At 41.9% G+C, this 21,300-nt stretch overlaps 1 protein-coding gene across 8 annotated transcripts in view; it reads right to left on the bottom strand.

Annotated features, from left to right (window-relative positions):
- Nucleotides 1-8,839: 8,839 nt before the first annotated feature.
- The window catches only part of Plekhg1 (pleckstrin homology and RhoGEF domain containing G1), a 209,499-nt gene continuing 197,038 nt past the window's right edge, over nt 8,840-21,300 (bottom strand). For 7 of the 8 annotated variants that reach the window (XM_063232903.1, XM_063232905.1, XM_063232904.1 and 4 more), the window contains 2 exons: nt 18,339-19,986; nt 8,840-12,424 (listed from right to left, as the gene is read on the bottom strand). In XM_063232903.1, the coding sequence (XP_063088973.1) occupies nt 11,361-12,424; nt 18,339-19,986 (2,712 nt within the window). In that variant the 3' untranslated portion in view covers nt 8,840-11,360. Of the gene's footprint in view, nt 12,425-13,629; nt 16,178-18,338; nt 19,987-21,300 lie in introns of those variants that run through there. The other variant, XM_063232906.1, reaches the window with a different exon arrangement.

Below are 21,300 nucleotides of genomic sequence, written 5' to 3'. Positions count from 1 at the left end.
GTCTTACTCTGGCACTACTTTCTAGAAGCAAAAAACTGTTACTTGCCGTTAACACCAGCCCAGGTTACCTGGAACACTGAAGATGCATGGCATTGCCATCCCACTGCTCCAAAGGTCCAGGAGCGTGCACTAGACAATCAAAGAGAGCCTGGTGCCTCGTCCTCCCCATGTGCCTCCGTGTGTGTCTCCAGACTATCAGGCTACTGCTGTGTTTGTCAGGTGACTCTAGTAGCGTAGACAAGTGATAGACAAGGAACTCCAAAATGCCTTACAACTCAGGACCGGCCTGAGAGTGCAGTAAGTAAGATCCAAAGACTCGGGCAAGCAGAAGCATAGCTGGAAAAAAATGCTCTAATAGAGGACCAAAGGGAAAGCAAGTGGACAAGGAAGACAGAAGTAGCTTGTCTAAAGGGGCTATAGCTGGGCATGGTAGTGCATGCTTATAATCTTAGCACTCAGGAGGCTGAAGTAGGAGGATCACCACAAGTTCGAGGCCAGCCTGGGCTACATAGTGATCCCTGTTTCAAAAATAAATAAAATAAAACAAAAAGATGTAGTAAAAGCTCCATTGTGCACTCCTAATTTATTCTTCAAGGTTTTTTCTTTTCTCTTTTTTTGTATCTAGACTTGAACTCATAAACTCATGTTTGCCAAGCAGGCACTGGGGAGCTAAATCCCCAGCCCCTGGGACTCCTAATTTATATCCTGGCAGCTGTCTTGAAAAATGTAGAACATTTACTAATGTGTCATTTCTTTATAATGCTTGACATTTTAACCAAAGGTTATCCCATCTATAATATGAATTACTTGTAATCTTATTAGCTTATTTTTGCTTTTTAATTCTTCTTATTCTTTCTCTTTCTTCTTTTGTGGGGGGCAGGGTCTCCCTATGGTGGTATATTTCAGGCTAGACTTTAATTCACTATATAGCCCAAGCTAGCTTCAAACTCATGGGCTGGGATTACAGGCATGTATCACCACAGCTGGCTTATGTTTTAAAAATCATTTAAAGAACCAGGATAACAAATGACTTTGCTGATGGAGTCAGTCAAAATATTTTAAAGTGGGTTTTTAGAATATTGGTGTGGATGGCCTAGAAGTCACAGTTCTCTCCTTTTTCAGACAGTCCAAGCCTAGACTGTGTGCTCAAATTCCCCGCGAGAGGGATTGTGTTCTTACCCCCATGAAATATGCAACACAGAATAGGACTAGGAGAAAACTTTGCAGGAGCTTAGAATCCTTCATATTACCAGGTTTTCTCACAGTCAAGATTTGTGACCTCATTGCGAGAGACCTGTCTGAACTTGTTTACCCAAAACTCAAATATTTATTTAGGAACACAAAACTACACTAGGAAGAAGGGACTCATGTTGAAGCCTTTAAAAATTATTAATATTCTTTGCTTATTGGATACAGGTAATTGTAGTACACTTTGAAATAAATGACATTTGGACATACACCAAGAAAGCTTGTTTTCAGTATGAGCAGAGCATGTCTGAAAGTTAAATAATGTTTTGCATAAAGAGGGAGAGAGAGGAGGCATGACTAAATGTTTTTACTCTGTACCAGGCTGTGCCTGGCATGCAGTTCAGGAGTCACCTGTGAACAAAACAGACACTCACTGAGCCAGGCCTCACTGAGTAGAACACAAGCATGTTAATGGAAAAGTAGAAGAATATGGTGGGTCTGGGTCGTGACTATACCAAGAAAGACAGTCGTGGTGATCCACGCCTGTAATCCCAGCACTCTGGGAGGCTGAAGCAAAAGGATCACAAGTTTGAGCCAGCTTGGGCAACTTAGTAACTTAGGAAGACTCTGTCTCAAAAATAAAATAATAACAATAATAAATAAATAAATAAATAAAGAGCTGGAGATGTTTTTCATCTTCAAAAAAGAGGCACCTGTATAGATCAGGAGAGTCACATAAAAGCTTTCTGAAGGAGGTGGCAGTTGAACATAAAATTAAGGATGGTTTAGAGTTAAATGAAGGGAAGAGTGGCTGTTGGAAATGAGTGCTGTGGGGAGAAGGGACCACAGAGCAAAAGCTGGAGGTGTGGGACAGCATAATGAGCTGAGGTTTTGAAAGTTATTCAATAAACAGTGGGGGAAAGGGGAAGGAAAAAAGAAAGACTCGTTACAAGCCTGAAGAGCCACGCGGGAGATCTCATAGCAGGTCATGCAACTGTATGAAGGGGTTTGTGTTACATTTTGAGAACCCCATTGAGGGCAGGCTCAGATGCGTCTAGAGGGATCATACCAGAAACAATGTGGAGTGTGAAAAGGAAGCCAGCAGACAGATCTGGAGATTGCGGAAGAGCTAGGGAAGTAAGATGAGGACCCAAGTACACTGTTGCCCAACAGGGTGGTGAAAGTGAATAGGATCAAGAAACAATTAAGAGGAAGTTGACTGGTGTGAAGGAGTGGTCAAGGATGATGGCTCAGTTCTGCCAGGAAGTTTGAGGTATTGCAGGGGTGCTGTCTACAGTGCGAGATCAGAGAACAGAAGCAGCACTGTTGGCCCCCTGAGATTTGTCTGCCACTGGGATTTGGAGGGGACATATCCAGCCAAAGTCGAGTCAGTTAGGTTCTCATTGACACGCACACTGCATGGTTAACTGGTTGTGCCCACCAAACTAAATTGGCTCAGCATAGTTCTGGATGTGGAAGACCCATCCCAGGGAGGACACCACGACGCTATTAAAGGGAAATGAAGAAAGATGTTATGGTTTGGGTCTGGATGTTCCCCCCAAACCTCCTGCAATCATGGGGGGCAGATTTTTCAGAGGTAGCTGAATCTAGAGTTTGTGATTGATTCATGGTGCAATGCTGGGATTGAGCGTGTGTGCTATATCCGCTCAAGGGTGGTAGCCTGCATACAATATAAAGGACAGAAAGAAATTTGTTCCCTGTCTCACTCCCTGTTGCTTAGTGTCTGCCTGCCATGCAATGATTTTCCTCTGTGATGGCTCTTTGCCAAGCCGCCTTGCCTTGGAGCTAGCTGATTATGGACCAAAACTTCTGCAACCTGTGAGCCGAAATAAATCTTTCCTCCTTTAACTCTTCAGGTGTCAGGTATTTTGTCTCAACAGTGAAAAAAGTAACTAAGATGGAAGGCTTGCTACTCTCAGGAGGAGCTCCAGTTTTTGCCTTCACCTCAGATGCTGTCTTCAGCTTTCTAGTGCAGACTCTCCAGCTTCCATTGCAGACCCTGATATGGACTCAAATGACACACTACACGGAGCTCCAGGCTTTTGGCTGGTCCTTCAGGTCTCCAGCATGCAGACAGCCCTTTTGCACTCTTTTATACTTGACTCTGGAGCTGGCTGTCATAAGCCAATCTTGTAAATTCTTAGATAGTTGTGTATCTTGTATTAAATGTTTCTCTAGTGAGCACTGACTGATACAGTCATGCAGCTGAGGACAAAGTTTAGGGAGGCTGAGGCAGATGAATCAAAAGTTCAAGCGGGTGAGGGTTTAGCTCAGTGGCATAAGCACCTGCTTGGCAAACGCGAGATTGTGAGTTTGATCCCCAGCACCAAAAAAAAAATAAATAAATAAATAAAAAAAAAATTAAAAGTTCAAGTCCAGACTGAGTAATAACTTAGTGCAATCCTGTCTCAAAAATAAAAAACAAAACAAAAATAACTCAGTGCAAAGTCCCTGGGTTCAACCTCTAGTTCAATCAATCAATCAGTCAATCAGCAAGTAAGCAAAAGAAGGCAAGAGAACAAATGAGATTAAGAAGAAGGGGAAGCCAGGGATTTAGCTCAGTGGCATAAGTGCCTGCCTTACAACCACACAGTCGTGAGTTTGATCCCTTGGTACCAAAAAAAGGGGTGGGATGAGCAGTATATAGATACGTATTTACTACAAGCAACTATAAAACTTGACTTACAGTGGCTGAAAGACAAGTCCAGAGGTATGAGATTTATCTTTAGCTTTTCCCAGTCCTTGCCTGTTTTGAGTCTGGTATCTGGAATTCCTATCAGCTCTATGAGTTAATATGTATTCATCTAATAATTTTTATGCTTAAATTTGCTAAAGTCAATAGCAAAAACAAAACAAGTACAAGAAGAAATGGACAAGTCCACAATTACAGATAGAGGCTTCAGTATTCCTAATTTATACATCTATACAGAAAAATTGGCATTGATAGGGAATTCTAAGTCACCCCAAACTGACTTAACTGACTTTTAAAAATGCTGTACCACAAAGTGGCAGGATACGCATTGTTTTCAAATGGGAACATTTGCCAAGACAGACTCTCTTCTAGGTCATAAAAGAAACCTGAATAAATTTGAAAGAACTTGATTCAGACAAGTTCTGTTTTCTGACCACATTGGAATTAAAGTAGAAATCAGTAACAGAACGATATCTAGAAAAGCCCCAAATATTTGGAAGCTGAATAACTCTCCTAAGTAATCTATAGCTCAATGAGGAAACCTAAAAGGAGTTTGGAAATATATAAGAAAATGAAAACACAGCATACTGAAGAGGCATTTAGGAGGATATTTATAGGATTACAGAGAAATATAGTTCCACTTAGAAGAGACACCTCTGAGTATGAATAGTCACAGTCATAGAGACAGAACAGGACGGAGTGTGCCAGCAAGAGAGGAGGGACAGCAGGGAGGAGCCACTCAATGGATACAGAGTTCCAGTTTCGCAAGATGAAAACAGTGCAGGAGGAGGATGGGGAATGGTTGCTCAACAGTGTAAATGCACTAACGCCACTGAACTGTAAGATAGCAAATTTTGTGTTGTGTGCGTTTTGTCATAACTTTAAAAATTCATGAGGAAGAAGAGGCAGGGAGGAGCAGAAAAAGAAATGTCAGTGGTGGCAGTGTGCTAGAAGCAGTTTCCATTTTTTTCATTTGAACTCTGTAGAGTAGCCCCAGTGAATGGACGTCAGATGGAGCAAATCAAGGAACAGAGAGGCCAGGATGTTGGGTAGCTTAGCCACCAAAATTCAGAGGCTACTGAGTGCAGTAGTGATGTATGCCTGGGTGATGAGAAGCCATGTGCCAACACCTTCACTGAATGAGGGTGATTGCAAAAGGTTCAACAGATGATAGCAGTCAGCAAGCACAAAGATTTGCATTCCAAATGGCACAAGTTTCCATGCAGCCCTTCATATGAGGACAGGTTGGCTGGTTGCCCTTTGAGACTGGGGTTTGGCTCAAACCCACTGGACTGTGAGGAGTATGCAGGTAGGAAGCTCATGCTGCCTTCTGGGCTGTCTTACTGCTTTTTATCTGTGACCTAGGAATCTTGTATCTTTTTTACTAATGTCTGTGAAACCAATGCAAGCTAACTTGCTAGCATACAAGCAGGTAAAATCCCTTCTAAGCAGTAGTTTCTGGGCTAAAGACTGTTACAGTTTGTGTTTAAATGTCCCTCCAAAACCTCATGCAGTCGTGGAGGAGGAGGCCTTTTGAAGGCAGCTGAATCTAGCCTTTGTGATTGATTCCTTGTCTAGTGCTGGGATTGGTGGTGTGAGTGCTGCACCTGCCTAAGGGTCGGTAGCTGGCATACAATATAAGGCAGAGAAGGAGGTGTGCTTTTCCCCATTTTTGTCCTTTTGCTCTTAACTCTTGCATCCTTTATGAACACTTACCTCTCAGCTACAACATCCTGCCTTGGATGCAGCTCAGTATGGCCTGAAACTTCCCAAAACTGTAAGCTAAATAAACCTTTCCTTCCTTCATTTTGGGTGTTGGGTGTTTTGTTACAGCATCAAGAGAAAAATTAACCAAGACAAGGACCAAGCAGGTTTTCTGCTGGGCAGCAGAGGGACAGCACTGCAGGAATGCTGAGCTGCTCCTACAGGGCAGAGGAGACTGTGGAAGGCTCAGTGGAAGACTTTATGCTGCTTACATCTGGCCATGTGAGGCTGCATACCAGAGAGTGAGCCCGGGGGAATGTAATGGGTTGGAGGAAATGACATCAGTTTTGGACAACTCAGGTGGAAATGTCCTGAGGGAGGGAAGTCGGGGCTAGACTTGGTTTCACAGAACAGAATATAAATGGTAGTTTAAGCCTTAGGTGAATCCATTACATTGAAGGAATGGAGTGAATAATACTTTGTCTCATATCCTTAGCCTATGGAGGCCAGGCTATGCAACTTCTGGTGATCCTCCTGCTTCACTTCTACTCTTGAAGAGGCTGGAAAATTTGGATTTATATTTTCCAACCTTTTAAAAATTGTACAAGTCAGCTCTAGCCACTGGGCCAGTATTTTGCAGCCTCTGATTTAACTGGTCCCTAAAAGCATGGTCTTACTGGATGGGTCTGTGAGAACTGGGTGGAGAGCCACACATTGCTGCACAAGAATGTGGGGCTCATGTCTGCCCCAGGGAGCAGAGGTTCTGACCTCTATGCAAGCCCTGTTTCATCTTTAGTGAAGTAGTTTTAGGACTAATGATGTGGAACTGCCTCTTTCTGGTCCTTTGCATGTGAATAAGCAATGGCCAGGGAAACTGAGCTTCGGTGCCTTTCACAGATGCATATAGTGAACTCAGCTCATGGGCATGTACCACCATGCCGGAGCAGGCAAGTTTTTCTTTTGCCTCAGTGCTCCTGCCCTTTCCCTCCCCCTCACCGGACTTCCCGCCCACACCTGCATTTACAGTGCTCTGTTCTGTCTGCACAGCCTCAGAAGCAAAGACCAGAAAAGCATTTGGCAGAAGTCTGAGGCTCTGCTATTTCCACCTTCACACGGCCAAGTGGAGACTTGGTTTGAAAGTTACTGGGAATCTGTTGAGTAGGTATCTCTAGAATTCTATCAGCCATGAGAAGGGGAAGGAAAAAATGACTTTTTAAAATGCCACTTTCCTAACCAGGCACAAGTTTATAATCCCAGCATTCAGTAGGCTGAGGCAGAAGGATTACTTGGAGTTGCAGGCCAGCCTGGGCTACAAAATCAGTTCAAGACCAGCCAGAACTACACAGTGAAACCCTGGCTCAAAAACAAACAAACAAAAAACTGAATGAACAAAAAGTCCATTTTCCCTTGGTCTATCCTATAAGATACTATGAAAGTTAGACGACAGATGACATTGTATTTCTGAGGGTGCTATGAAGTTTTAAAAGCAACTTTGCTGCTATTGTTGTAACTTTTCTCCATGTCTCTGATTTGAATGCTTTTCTCATGCTTTGGATCAAATAAGTTTTTTTTCCTTTTTTTTTTTTTTTTGTCTTTTTCATTTTTATCAGTACCGGCGATCGAACTCATGACCGCCTGCTTGCAAGGCAGGTGCTTATGCCGCTGAGCTAAATCCCCAGCCCCTCAAATAAATTTTTAACACTGTGTATTTCATCATTACATATTAGACCCTTAGGAATTCCTTGGCACTGTCAGAGGTGGGAAAGGCATTTCCACTTCAGGGTGTCAAATCAGAGAATAATTACACATGCTACGCTTTAGAATATTCTTCCGAGAAGGAAATTTGATCTCCTGCAGAAGATCTTTGAGATACACTATAACTCAAACATACTAAATTTTATTAGTTTACAGTTATATAGATCTCACCCATAGGGCAAAATATAAAGAAAAGTACATATTGATACATGCAAATTAGCAAGGCAAGTAGAGGCAATTTCTTTCACTGTAATCCCCTTCTGGGTGAAAAACCTAACATGGTTATCACAACTCAGCTAGAGAAAGTGATGAACATACAGGCCGTGAGAACTACTGAAGTATTGTTAACATTTGCTCTTCAAATTAAGAGAATTAACATTTTTTAAAATCAAAAGACAACTTAATTGGCATTTTAGGATTTCTGTTGCTGCTTTTTCCTACTGATGTAATTTATGTAACAGATTTACATGGAGCATGGATCTTCCATAGCTATTGGCTTCTCTAAATTGAATTTATGACTTATATAGCAAACCATCAAGAAAAGGCTGGGAGGCCTGGCTGAGTTCTCCTCAAGGTGAAGTTTAGAAATTTCACTCTAAAGTAAAGAAAGTATTTAAAGCTATTTTTCTCTATGCATAAGGCAAGTCAGGCAACATATATTTTCATTATAATGGAATAGGGCTTTAGGTTTGTATCTGGAAATGAAATTGTGTTGGAGAGTATTCATAATTATCAAACCATAGCAGCATGTCTCTGATCTCTAAAGCTTTTGACTGTCAGAGAAAATTCAAAATATGTAATTACATGAAATAAACCTCAACTTGGGCTAAAATGTTTACATTAATGTTTTGATTCAATAATGAAAGTTAAAAGGATTTTTTTAAAAAAGAAGTCAACTCTGTGATTGACCTAATTCAACCTATCAAGAAAACAAAAACCATCTCACATGATAAATTCAGTACTTCAAAAGTAATTCAAAGACACACAAAGCAAATGGTCTGTCATGGACCACTGGAACATAGCATATCGTCATTACCTTGAACTGTTTTCTGCATAATTTATAAGGTGAGAGAATATATTGCATAGCTGAACATAGTTTGAAAAATCTGTTTTACTTATTTGGTTTTTTGAGATAGGATTTTTCCATGTAGTCCAGGCTGGCCTCAAATTCCCTGTATAGCCCAGGTTGGCCTCAAACTTGGCAGTGATCCTTCTGCCTCAGCCTCCTGAGAACTGCGATTACAGGTGTGTGCCACCACTTCTGACTTATTTTTTAAGATTTAATTTACTTAAGATTTTTGAGACAGGATCTCATTGTGCAGTCCAGTCTGGCCTTTGACTCACTATGTAACCAGGCTGACCTTGAACTCACAATTCTCCTGCCTCAGCCTCCCGTGTGCTGGGATTACAGGCATGTACCACCACACCTGGCTGGAAAATCTTAATGCTTTAGATTGGACACATCAAATCACACTATAATTTACTTTGCACTTTACAAACTTTATTAAATAATGGGTACTACTAACATTAATTATCTTATATACAGTATTTAAACTATGCTTCCTAGGTGCATTTTCTCCACAAAGGATAGAGTATGTGAAAAAAATTGATCCCTTCATACAGGAACCCAGTGAGAATTTTTAAGTACATATAACTTTCCCTCTCAATTATGTACATCCCCATTCCCCTTCCAGAAGACACTTGTTTAAAGAAAAGCACTTAAATGATAGCTGAGGAAACATACAGACATGATGATATGTGTATATGCAGCTCTCAGAGTCTGCATACTGCCTCCCAGAAGTGATCTGTAACGCTTCAGATCAGTCCTGGAACCTGAAGGACCACAGAGACTATCCATACGTAGACATCCACCTTTGTGCATGGCTGCATCCCTACAGGTGGCAACCACATCTGTGCAAAAAGACACTGCTGTGAAGAATTAGTACTTTCTGAGACTCAGGTGCAACAGTAATGTGGATTATGTAGAATTTGGGTTTTATAGACCAAAACACAAAAATGGAAACTGCATTCCTGGACAACAGTCAGGTAACTTTGTTTAGTAAGTGACACAAATGCACTCATGTACATTCTAGCAAGGCTAACAACATACTTTCTCATGTTTCCTGTCTTTTTGGATACTGCTTCTTACTGAAAACTCATACTATACTTAACTAAAAGCAGTAAAAGAAGGCCATTCTATTCAATATGGACTTGTTCTTTCCTGTGCTGGGGATGGGACCCAGACAAGTGCTCTAGCACTGAGCCACAACTTCAGCCTCTGGGTATGAGAAGAGAGATGCATTTGCAGAACAAGAAGCTTGGGCTCTATATTTAAAATGAAAACTGCCTTAGGTACCTATTTGTAAAGTATAGTCACATTTTAAGCTTTACAGGTAAGACAAAAGGAATAGGGTTTAAAAAGATGGAAAAGATTTTGGCAAGATGCCACAGGTTCAATATTATTGCCTATCTTTCAATGAATATCCTGGACTCCTTTCCCTACACAAACTATCATAGCTTTAAAAATGGAAACGGATTGTTTTAAATTATAATAAAGAGAAAAGATAGAAAAATGGAAATGAAAGTGAAGAAAGACCACATAATGTACAACTGCTTAAAATGAGACCAGAGAGGGTGACGGGAGAAAATATTCTTGGGTTACTAATGGAATCTTTAATAAAATAAGAGCACCCAAAGGAAGGCACTGTGAGTAAAAAGCAAAACCAGTAATTAAAGAGAGTACTGAAGGCAGATGACTGCTACTTTGTAAAAATATTCTGTTTCCTTCCATGAAGAGCTAGTTTAAAACATAGCATCACAAAGAAATGCTTTATGAAGACTGTAATGACAACATAGAAATGTAATTAGTCAGAACCTAGTAACCAAAACGTACATGCCTCAAAACAATGAAATAAAGGCTGTCATATTATGTATTATTTGGAAAATGAATTCTTTCCTCATTCTGGTGGCTAGTAATTCCCCAGGGCTGGGATCTAGTAGGTTCTTTGGCAGAGTCCAGAACTCGTGAAGGTGATACGAAAAACTGCTCTGGAAATAGTAACTTTACAGTGCTTTGCCCTTCTGCAGCTTTGGGTTTACTTTGTGTTTGTTAGAGATGGGCACACAGAATGCTATGGTGAAATGTTTTTTGTTGTTTCTCTCGTCTTTTAATTGTATTACGAATGATAATCAAGTTGTCACCAGGAGTCAGTCTGTCTTTTCTGGTAGTTAGGTCAATTTACATTTTATTGAGCTTGGTTTTCTTTACGCCATGGAGGAAACAGCTCATTTCAGGCCACAAGTCATATAAACAACATGATAAGCAGCAGCACATAATCCAGGCCTTGTCCAGGAATACAGGTTTTTGCTCACCAGAAGTTGGTCTTGCTACGTTTTAATTTTCCAGTCACACACTTTCTACATTGACATGAAATGATGTAAGAATTCCAGCCTAGAAATCCTAAAAAAGGCACCAAGACTACATTCTAATTACAGATCTCTGGCATATATTATTCCAGGGTCTTACCATGAATGTAACAAACATGTCAGATATAAGCATAATTCATTAAGCAGCTTTAGTTTCCTTTTAAGTCATGTAAAGAAGGTCTCTTTGCTGTCTCTGAATTGTATGATAAAGCTACTTGGGGCTTTTGGGTAATACAGATTTATTGCATTTCTCAAAGTATGGACACTGTTGTCAGGATATGGAAAAAATCATAGTCATGTTAAAAAATAAGCCTAAAAATTTCAAGTAATGTTGAGTTACATGAAACATGAAGACAACTGACATCAGAAAAGATGCTTAGATGCTAACATTTGTTATGATTCTGGCTGTATGATCAGCTGGTTCAAAAAGTTGTGCTTTAAAACACAGTATATTTTTACATCTCCTGTTATTACAAAATTGTTTTAACCTGGTACAAATAAAACACCTCCTCAGTACAGTATCTGTAATTTAAGCACAAGCAGTAGTTAATTCAGGCAGCTATTGTTAAGAACTTCAGGCAAAACTGCTTGAACTGAGACACTGAAACTTTTCCCTTAGAGACTGGACAATATTTTGTTGGCTGGCTGATGGCCCCCGCCAGAGATAGTCATTCAGTTTGTCAGAATCACTGTAGGTCGCCAGATATGATGAAAGCCCAGGTTTGCTGCTTCTTGGCTCTTTGGGAGCGCACAGGATATTCAAAGAGTCAGAAGTGTGGCTGCTGCAGACGTTACTGGAAGAGTCAGTGTCCACCATCTCAGAGTCAGATTTCCTTCTGTGACTCTGAGACAGCTCCAACTCTGCCTCATCTTCCTCTGACTTGATTTCCACATAGTCATCTTCATCTCCTTCAGTCTCTTTGAAATTAGAAAAATAGTTCTGTGTTGCTATTTGGACATTTAAGGGCAAATTTCTATTTACTATCAGAACTTTCTGTGAGTCTTGGAGTGTGAGATCGGAGCCCTTTTCAGGGCCCTGGTGAGCCCTGGCAGCACTACCTGGCAGCAAATCCTGGTGGCTCCCGCTCCTGGAACCGCGGTGTAAAGGTGATGGCTGTGGCTTGCCCAGCTCGCTGGGGTAGGTGATAGAGTCCAGCGACTTGTTGATCAAGATGGAGGAGGATGACTGGGACCTGTTATAGGGCTGAGATTTGGCACTTACGCCTTTGCGACCCAGGGAGTTGTAAAGGTGGCCCTGACAGGAGTTCTCTTTGTGGGGCTGACTTACTACCACACTGCACCTCTGCGTGGAGCCCAGCAGGGGGTCACACACTTGAAGAGAAGGCACTGAGCAAGCTGCAGACAAGTGTCTCGGAGAACTTCTTGTACTCATTTCTAAAGTCGGATACTTTGACCTTAAGTCTTGCTCTGGCCAGGGGCAGAAATCTGCTAACTCTCCATTGCTGTAGGTCGAATGCCAAAGCCAGTCCTCGCCAGCTTGGTGGGCCTGGGAAGGCGATGCAGCCCTGCGGAGGGAAGGGTCCTGCATGCTGGCCCAGCCATCCTTCTGAATTTTCGGGGGTGTCTCCCTGAACACAATCTGGTCATACAGTTGGGAATACTCAGCAATCCTGGCACCTGGAAGGTAAACATTGAGACAATAAGAACACATTGGATTATTCCTACATGTGAAGGTAAAATATAAGGGCATAACATTTTAATCAATTTGTTTCTTTGTTTTTTGGGACAATGTCTTGCTATGTAGCCCAGGTTGGCCTGGAACTCATGGTGATCCTCTTGCCTTGCTGTCCCCAGTGTTGGAATTATAGGCATGTACCACCACACATGGCATCTAATCAATACATTAAAAAACCAAACCAAACCTAACCAAATCAAACCAAAACAACTTAAACAGTGGACATGACTTTAATTAAAGTGAAGTTGGAGAATGAGTAATTACTGACCACAAACTAATAAAATAATTCAGTTTATATATAAATAGAAACATCACCAAAAAGTTCATTTAATTTAATTGAATTCTGCACGATTTTATTTGTACAGCAGGTCTGCAAATGTCTACTGATTATAATGAAAATTTCCAGTGCTATTTTCAAGCATGAAACAATGTCAGTGTTGGAAACAAGCACCCTAAAAGCAGGACCCTTAGCACTTAAGCTAAGTCAATAAAACATAATTTGGCTGGGCATACAACTCTGCATTAGAGGGCTTGCATAGCAAGCATTAGGCTCTGGGTTCAATCCCCAGTACTAGAAGCAGCAAGTAAATAAAAATAAATCATAAAAATGAGAATGAATATGAAAATAATCACTCAAATAGTCACTAAAAGAAGCATGATCCTCATGCACAATGCAATGGCCAACTCTGATTTTCCCCCACTCCTACTTGCTCTCAACTACTTCTAGAGGAGTCTGTTCCTGTACTTCTGGATCCCAGACAGCTCTCCACTGCCACCATCTGGGGACCCAATTTCTAGGGACGTCTTCCGCAAAGAATCAGGACTAACTTCACTTCTTGGACTAACTCACTTTTTTTGTGCTGCAAAGAAGAGAGTGTGTGTGTGACTATAGCTCATGCCTTCAAGTCATTAATGAGACACTTGTAAATATATGCAGAAATCCAATGCTTTCTACTGGTAATACTTGCTCAACAGTAGGACTTCCTATTTTTCCATAAAGCTTTTGCCATTTAAACTGTAAAGTCATTTTTCCTTCTGTTGTACTTCTGAGTACAGCCACTTCTAAAGATAGGAACTGAACCTTGATATGGATAATGCATTCTCTTGGGCCAGTAATGATTTAAGAGGGAGCCCAGATGTGAATTAATTTTTCTTTCTTTCTTTCTTTCTTTCTTTCTTTCTTTCTTTCTTTCTTTCTTTTTCTTTCTTTCTTTCTTTCTTTCCCTTCCTTCCTTCCCCTTCTTTCCTTCCCCTTCCTTCCTTCCTTCCTTCCTTCCTTCCTTCCTTCCTTCCTTCCTTCCTTCCTGTGCCAGGGATTAAATTCATGACCTCGTGCTTGCCAGACAGGTGATTATGCCACTGGCTAAATCCCTGGCCTCGCTAGATGTCAGTTTCAAAGAGCTGTTCCCCTGCCTGGTCTGGGCATCCACATGACCACCTTAGAATCAAAGAACTCCATGTAGTGTTTAAGTTGCTCAGATCACATCTATATTACCCCTGCGAAAGAAATCTATCCCATTGATGATAACCAGCAAATGTTTCCAAACTATTTATATTGTTAGTAACTGTTATTAGTAAATTATCTTTTGAATGTGAGCTAAGTACTCATTCAATTGTTTTTGCCCTTTCTTTTCCACTGGTCATATCTGAGCCTGTCTTCTTTGATGAAAGAAACAACTGGCTGTTACTGCACACCCTTTAACTGCAATTCCTTTGTTCATTCACCCTTTGCTCCCCGCAATTAAAGTAAACATCTGACATCTCATTACAGAGCCTATACTCAGATCCTTTGGGGGTTTCAACTCCAAATTCCTTGCAAGGACAGAGAATATTAGGTTAGGAATTTCTAGTAAACAAAACATGGGAAATTCTTTAAATTGCAGAGCAAAATCTCTTAATACCACCTAAGATTTAGCACCACCTGAAGAAAGAGCAGTGGAAGTCTCTTTGGATACCAGTGTGTTTTCATTCACCATCCTAAAGCTTGTAACGCTTCACTAACTATGAGACCCAGCCAAAGGCAGCTGGGCCTTCAGACAAAGTCACATGCACCCTGCACCCTGTCATTCACCTGTGCACAGATGCACAGACCCATGGGAATGAAGAAGGCTCTCATCTTCTAGAAGGTTCCAAGAAGATGATGGTTTGGGGGAAAACAAAACTAATTCAAAATTCAAACAATCCTAGTATCAAAATGTAGTAAACGAAGTAGTCCATACTCTGGATTTTAGCCTAGTTAATCTGAAACACTGACTCTGAGTCACCCGGTTGGGTGATTTAGAGTTGGAAATCTGCTCCTCCTTCCACACAGTATTTCTCTTGCCTTTGTCCTCTTACACTTTTCACTTCCTTTGGTTAATCAGATCCTGCCCATGTCTCACGAGTCTCATCTTCCTTGGACCCTTTGCTAACTGATCTCTCTCCCTGAAGTCTTATATATAATGTATGCATAATGCACATGTACACACACACAACATCATGCTGCCCTTCCATTTTTATAGGCTACTTACTTCAGCTAGTCTATGAGATTTTGACCTTAGAGAACATATTTCATATTTTGTTCAGCCTACCACAGAACACAACCATAGTTCTAGATAGAAACTGGGCCCCATAACTACTTCATTATCCAGTTAATACCTTTTACCCCTTCATTTTATTTTAAGCATAGAGTTAAACATGGATGGGCTTTCCCTGAGAGCAGGCCACTGGATGTGGAAAAACAGTCCATAAACAGTCCATGGAAATCAGGCCATAAGAAGGGAGGCAGGAAGACTGCTTTGGATTAAAATGCTTCCCATGGACAATTCACAGTGGGCATAAGCATCTTTAATAATAGCAAGGAGTTGACCATTTATCAATTATGAATAAAATGTATCTTGCTAGTAGAAAATGCACTGTGATTATCTAAGTTTGTGTTTGTTTTAGCCACCAAAAGGGGCCTGCGACTTGCATGATGTCAGTGGGAATGAGCCACTGACATCCCCTGAGGCAGAATCACAGGAAAGTCAGCATGAGACATTTTGCCTCACCTGAAAACCTTGATGCCAGCAGCTGGCTCAAGGTCCCCTGTATCTTTAGTCTTTACAGAACACGTAAATTATCATTCCTTGATAATCTCAGGGCTGTCTCTGTTTTATTTTCCTTTTTGAAGGCTTGAAAGTTAGAGTTCTTATGATTCAAGATAAAATACGAAGGCAATCCTGCCAAGGCAAATATCAAACATGCTGTTTCCAAGACAAGATTAAAATCAATGTTTCTGATGTTCTCTGAGATATAGTCAATAGCATAAAATCGTGCCTTCCCTATTTTACTCCAGGAAGATTTCTCGAGCCTGGACAGAGTTTTCTACCATGTGAAAATCATAAAAAAAAAACAAAAAACAAAAAACAGGAATCCAAAGGTCTCTGGTTGATGCAAAAAGCTATCAGAGAGAGGTCTGCCTGAACAAGATGGCTGGCATGCTACACACAGGTTCTAGAATGCGGGAGCAACTGGACCTGGTTGGGTGATTTAGAGTCGGAAATCTGACCCGGGGCCTGTAGACCCCTGGTTGAGAGTTCAATAAAGATGCTCGAGAGTTTCAGCAGGTGAATAGGGTGCTCTTCCTTCCGCACAACACCGAGAGCAAGCTCCTGGCAAAGTGGCAAGGCCCATACGCAGAAGTCTGGAGAATCGGTCCATTCCATTATGACGTCCTGTGCCCAGATAAACAAGAAAGAGAAAAGGAGTCATCATGTCAACTGGCGGAAAGCGTGGTGGGCACAGGAAGTGGTCTCGATCACCCAGATGGAGGAGACATGGAGCTAATTCGCCAGGTCCAAGAGATGGCAGGCCCTAAGGATGTGGTCCTGCCAGATGACCAGGAAAGACAGCACTGCTGGGAGGGATCTTCTCCTTTTTGTTGGGGAGGACATCGGAAGTAGCCCACCATGTCAAGAAAGGACCCAAGTGCAAAGCTGAGAAAAGAATCTATGGGATCCCAAGAAGATATAAGCAGTCAAAACAAAAAGGAGAACCCAAAATTATAAGAAGCAAAAGAACTCTCACCCGAAACTAATACTTAAAAGGTAGGTAAACACTATTCACAGCAGTTGTAAATCTTAGAAGGGCTTGCTTCAATCAAGATTAAGTGTTTTGCATCTTAATGGGTGTCACAGAGTCCAAACAACCTGCCCAAGCAATTACCACTGTTTAGACAAGAGTGTATCAGCCTAGTCTGTCACCATCAGACATCTTTTATTGTCTCTGATTCTGGAAAGCCCCAGCCCAGACTCAGCCGGGAACTCCAACTGCCCATATACAACCATTTCTCAGGCTATCTATGCTTCCCCAAAGTAGTCCTCCTTAGATGCTTTCTCCAAGTACTACATAATAACAAACCAGTTAGTATTGGAAAAGGAACATAAATGACTTATTATAAGGAGAAAAACACATGTGACAGTCTGTCATGCTCCTACAAAAACCACTGTTATCTTCTATTTTGTTCAATGACGAAGACCTCAAAGAGCCTGTAAACTCCTTCAGGCATCAACACTAAGCCTTCAATTCCTGATAGGAAATTTTACTAAAGGTTAAAGCTTTACTTTAGACAATATTAAAATACTCCCAAATTTAAAAAAAGTCCTACAGATCTCATTCTGATTCACTGTTTTTTTTAATTGCTTGGTACCAGGGATGGAACTCACAACCTCACTCTTGCCAGGCAGGCGCTCTGCTCCTGAGCTCCATCTCTGGCCCACATCCTGACTCACTTAGGATTTTGATAGCCCCTTCTTACTCTCTTATTTCTACATACTGAATAAGTTAATTCCAAAGAAAGGACAGGATTGGGACCAAAATATCCAAGTTAGTAGCATCAGTCCATCCAAATGTGCCCTGTGCCTTATGAAGCTGATCAGCCAAACCTGTGGATACAAAGCCATCGACGTTTTACTTTTAATTGGAGAACTGACTCTTTCTTCATGTCGAGGTGGTCCTTTGTCAGAAAATCTAGGGCAGGATTTCTTAAAATACCAAGGGAAGGCTACACTGTTTAAAATCAAAATTCCTGGACCTTACTTCAGAAATCTTTCGAGGAGGTCTGGAGGTGAAAAGCTGCTCAGCTCTTTCAGGAAAATCATCTGTTCTCTTCACACCTAAGCCCTTCCCCTGAGATCAGAGAGTTCTGTCCTTCAAGAAAGTCAAGCCAAACCTTCTCCTTCTGCACCCCTGATCTTACTAATGTCATGCCTGTGATCCTGACTTAGTTGTTATACTCTATGTTAGTCCAACAAGAACTAAGATTCTTAGAAGCACAAATGGGATACCAAATGAGATACAGTTCAATGCAATACTAGCTATTTTAAAAATTGAGTAGCAGCTAAAATATGTAAGAAAACCACTGATTTGTGGACAGCTAAGAAAAACGTGAAAGCAACTTTTTTTCCCCCTTTGTAGGATTAGGTATTTCAGTGGGAATTTGAAGGCAAAAAGCAATCCCATTCTGTCTGCTTCCAAGCTTGGGAAGGTTTTGTGAACCGTTCCTCCTGCTAACGTATCACGAAGCTCAAGGTATCACAAGCTAAAGCTGATGCCTTTTTTTCATACTTTAGGTTCTCTTAAAAATTTTAAAAAATATACCACCTCCATAGTGACAATGTTACACATACACCATAATTCCCTGAAGCCATATCATGCTATAGCTGTACAATTTGGTGAAGTGGGAAAAGCCACCCATGGCTTTGTCTGTGGTCTTTGAGGTAGGAACACTTGAATGAATGACTGTTTTCACAGCTGCGCCCGCTTTAAGGACACTTGGAATCAGACACCTCTCTCCCACCTGACAGTCAAGAAGGAAGAAAAGTTGTGTGAACATACCAATGGCTGGGCCTCCTTGCCTCTTCTCTTCTAGGATAGCTGCAAGGTCCTTGGGTGCAGGCTTTTGATGCTGACTGGCTGGCTGTGGCTCCAACTCTGGGCTCCTTACTTTCAAAAGTTGATTTGCCTTCTTGATCTTCTGACTGTACTGCCTCGCCATCATGAAGACCCGGCTTTTGGTCTTATCTGTGCCATCCACACCAGAGTCAGGGTTCTCTGGGTCTGTCTGGGGCAGGCTGCTGCTGACCAGATCATATGGACTGTCTATGGGAGGGATCTCACTGGCCACAGAGAACCGGTTGAGACTCAGAAAGGAACCCTCTGTGGAAATCAAGTCTTCCTCTGATGGGCCATTTGTCCGGGCAGGCCTGATGACCCTGTTTTTCACTGGCGCGAGGAAAGCCTGGCTCTCGGGAAGGGAGAGAGTGGATATAGCACGCTCTGCATCCCGGCTCAGCTCAGGGGTGCTTTCCGTGTGCAGCCTGCCTGGCACATCATCTTTGCTCACGGGAAATGCTGCCAGGAGACGGTCTCTAGCTTTGTCTTCATTTTTCTTGATGTAATTTTCTAGATCATTCCAGATTTCATCTACCTCTTCTGACAGTTTATCAGACAGGGTCTTATCAGCTATGGACAGGTTACAGTTGGAAGAGTTATACAGCAAGCTCAAATAGTCACTGTCTGGAGGCCCTTGATGGTAAGGTCCATCATCCTCACTCAGCTGGAGGCTATCCTGGGACACAAATGGCCTCAGGCTGTCACAACATGTAAAGTCAGCTTCTAGTCCTAGGAAGGTGCTCCTTTTGGACCGCTTTAGGCTGCTGCACTTGAAATCCAGCGATGGTGGGTCTGGGAGCCGTATAGTATCATAGATGTTCTCCTCCTCCACCTGGAGCTCCTGTGTGCTTTGGTTAGACACTGCCCGACTGCCCAGGGCTCCATCTCTCCTTGTGTGTAGAGAGCCTGTGCTGTAGCTAGCTTGCTTCTTCGAGAGGGCAAGCTCTGGGGTGCTCTTAGGGCGAACCGAATCCCTGGCTGATTTGAGGGGAGTAGATTGAGGTTCTTCCCGTTTAGCAACCATTAGCTTTAAGTCCTCATAACTTATGTTATCATAGACATGGTCTATATCGTCAATTGTCAACTCTACAGCTGACCCAAAAGGATTCACCTCTTCCTGCACTTCAGTGTGAGGACCATTCTGCAGTTCCCTTCGGGGGCTGTACTGAGAGCCATTGCTGTCCTTAATTCTTATTTCAGAAGGGCATGTGTTGCTCTCACCAGCACTGCTGGCCCGTCGGACAATCCTGTGGCCAGCACCTGAGCTCTCTGTGGACTCAATCTGTCCCATATGCCAGCTGCAAGGGCGACTCGAAGTGCTGCTGTCTTCACACAGCCTGACTGAGTTCAAATCTGAGGAGGAAAAGGATGGTACAAACATCTGGTAATCATCTTCATCATCGTCATTCTCCTGTGCGGACCGGCGGCTGGGGAACAAGGCCTGCCTAATCTGGTGATCGGTCCAGATGTTCCTGATGGCACCACCCCCACGAAGCGCGCTGAGAATTGCAGAGCTGCTGGGCTGACTGTTCCTCTGGGCAGGAGAAGGCCCTGCAGAAGGCAGCTGGGTGGAGCCTTCCTCTCTGGCAACCTGAGTTAAGACAGAAGCATGCTAATGAATTACAGCACCATGGAGAAGCCATACCACGTGGGAATTTCTCCTGTACTTGGGTGTGGCCTCTGACACTGCACTGCCATATTCTTAAAGAAAATGAGCAGTAGACAATGTTGATTTTAATTGAGTTGAAAAGCATTTCAAATTTTTGGAAAAGGGGCATAAAAGACAAGATTACTTATTTAGAAACCTGGCTAGAGGCAATTTGCAGATATCCTCCATAGTTAATATTCAAAAATCACTTTGCAAATTAGATATTAGACGAACACAGAGTCTGCCAAAAATGCATACACATTTTAGCAATTCACCATACTTACTGATAAATGTGTGGAAGCTCACCCCCACCCCTGTGGGGACCTCTTGTAATTGTAGGGGCCCAAAGAAATGTGTATTAACCTCATGATGCCTCAAGAAATACAGTATTAAAATATTTATGCAAGTTTTCCTTTTCCTGATGTATGCTTTGTTTTGGCAGACTCTGTACAGTAGGGAAATGTAGGTTCTAAAGAATCGGTGACTTGGGGCTGGGGATTTAGCTCAGTGGCATAAGCGCCTGCCTTGCAAGCAGGCAGTCGTGAGTTTGATCCCTGGTACTGATAAAAAGGAAAAAGACAAAAAAAAAAAAAAAAGAATCGGTGACTTGCTCTGCCTATTTGGTGGTAAGGGTAGGATTCAAATCCAGGTCTGACTCTAAAACTCTGGCCCCAAAGCAGGATACCGGTTTTAATACAGACAACTCTTAGATACTTCGAAGTGCTGGGACTTGGCAAATATTGATTGCATGAATGAATATACCTAGGTATCAGGGGCCATGGTGTCCAGTTTCTATCTGAGACTTTTTAAGCAATGTTTGACTCACGGGAGTCTTATCATGGTCTCTTGTATGCCAGCAGCCCCTGATGGGCAAGCCAACTGCATACCCCAATTGTTTCCTCAAATCAGCTGACTCCTCAGGAGCCTGATCAGAGGAACCTCATTTTATAGATTCTAGGCGGAGCCTTTGTGTAGGGTTATAGTTTAATCCATTGTTGAGTGCTGTTATTTTTGCTTTGCTTCAAAATATATTTACTTAAGTAACACTGAATTGCCTATTAGGAAGTAAAATATGAGTAATGTTAATGATTTCTAAACAAAGGAAACAAAGAAGTGTTATTTATTTATAACACGGGACCTTTTTTGATGGAGTGGATTACTGTGATACTATTTTTGTAGACAGAAAGATTAACTTCAAAAACTTGAAAGGATTAAGACTTGTTCAAACTAATTTGTATCAGGGACATATTTTTGGTT

This window comes from Cavia porcellus, unplaced genomic scaffold, assembly GCF_034190915.1.
Source record: "Cavia porcellus strain 051 isolate PalLab524CR breed Dunkin Hartley unplaced genomic scaffold, mCavPor4.1 scaffold_22, whole genome shotgun sequence".
Taxonomy (NCBI): Eukaryota; Metazoa; Chordata; class Mammalia; order Rodentia; family Caviidae; genus Cavia; species Cavia porcellus.
Note: the sequence above shows the minus strand (reverse complement) of the source record. Positions and strands in the feature narration are given on the sequence as shown.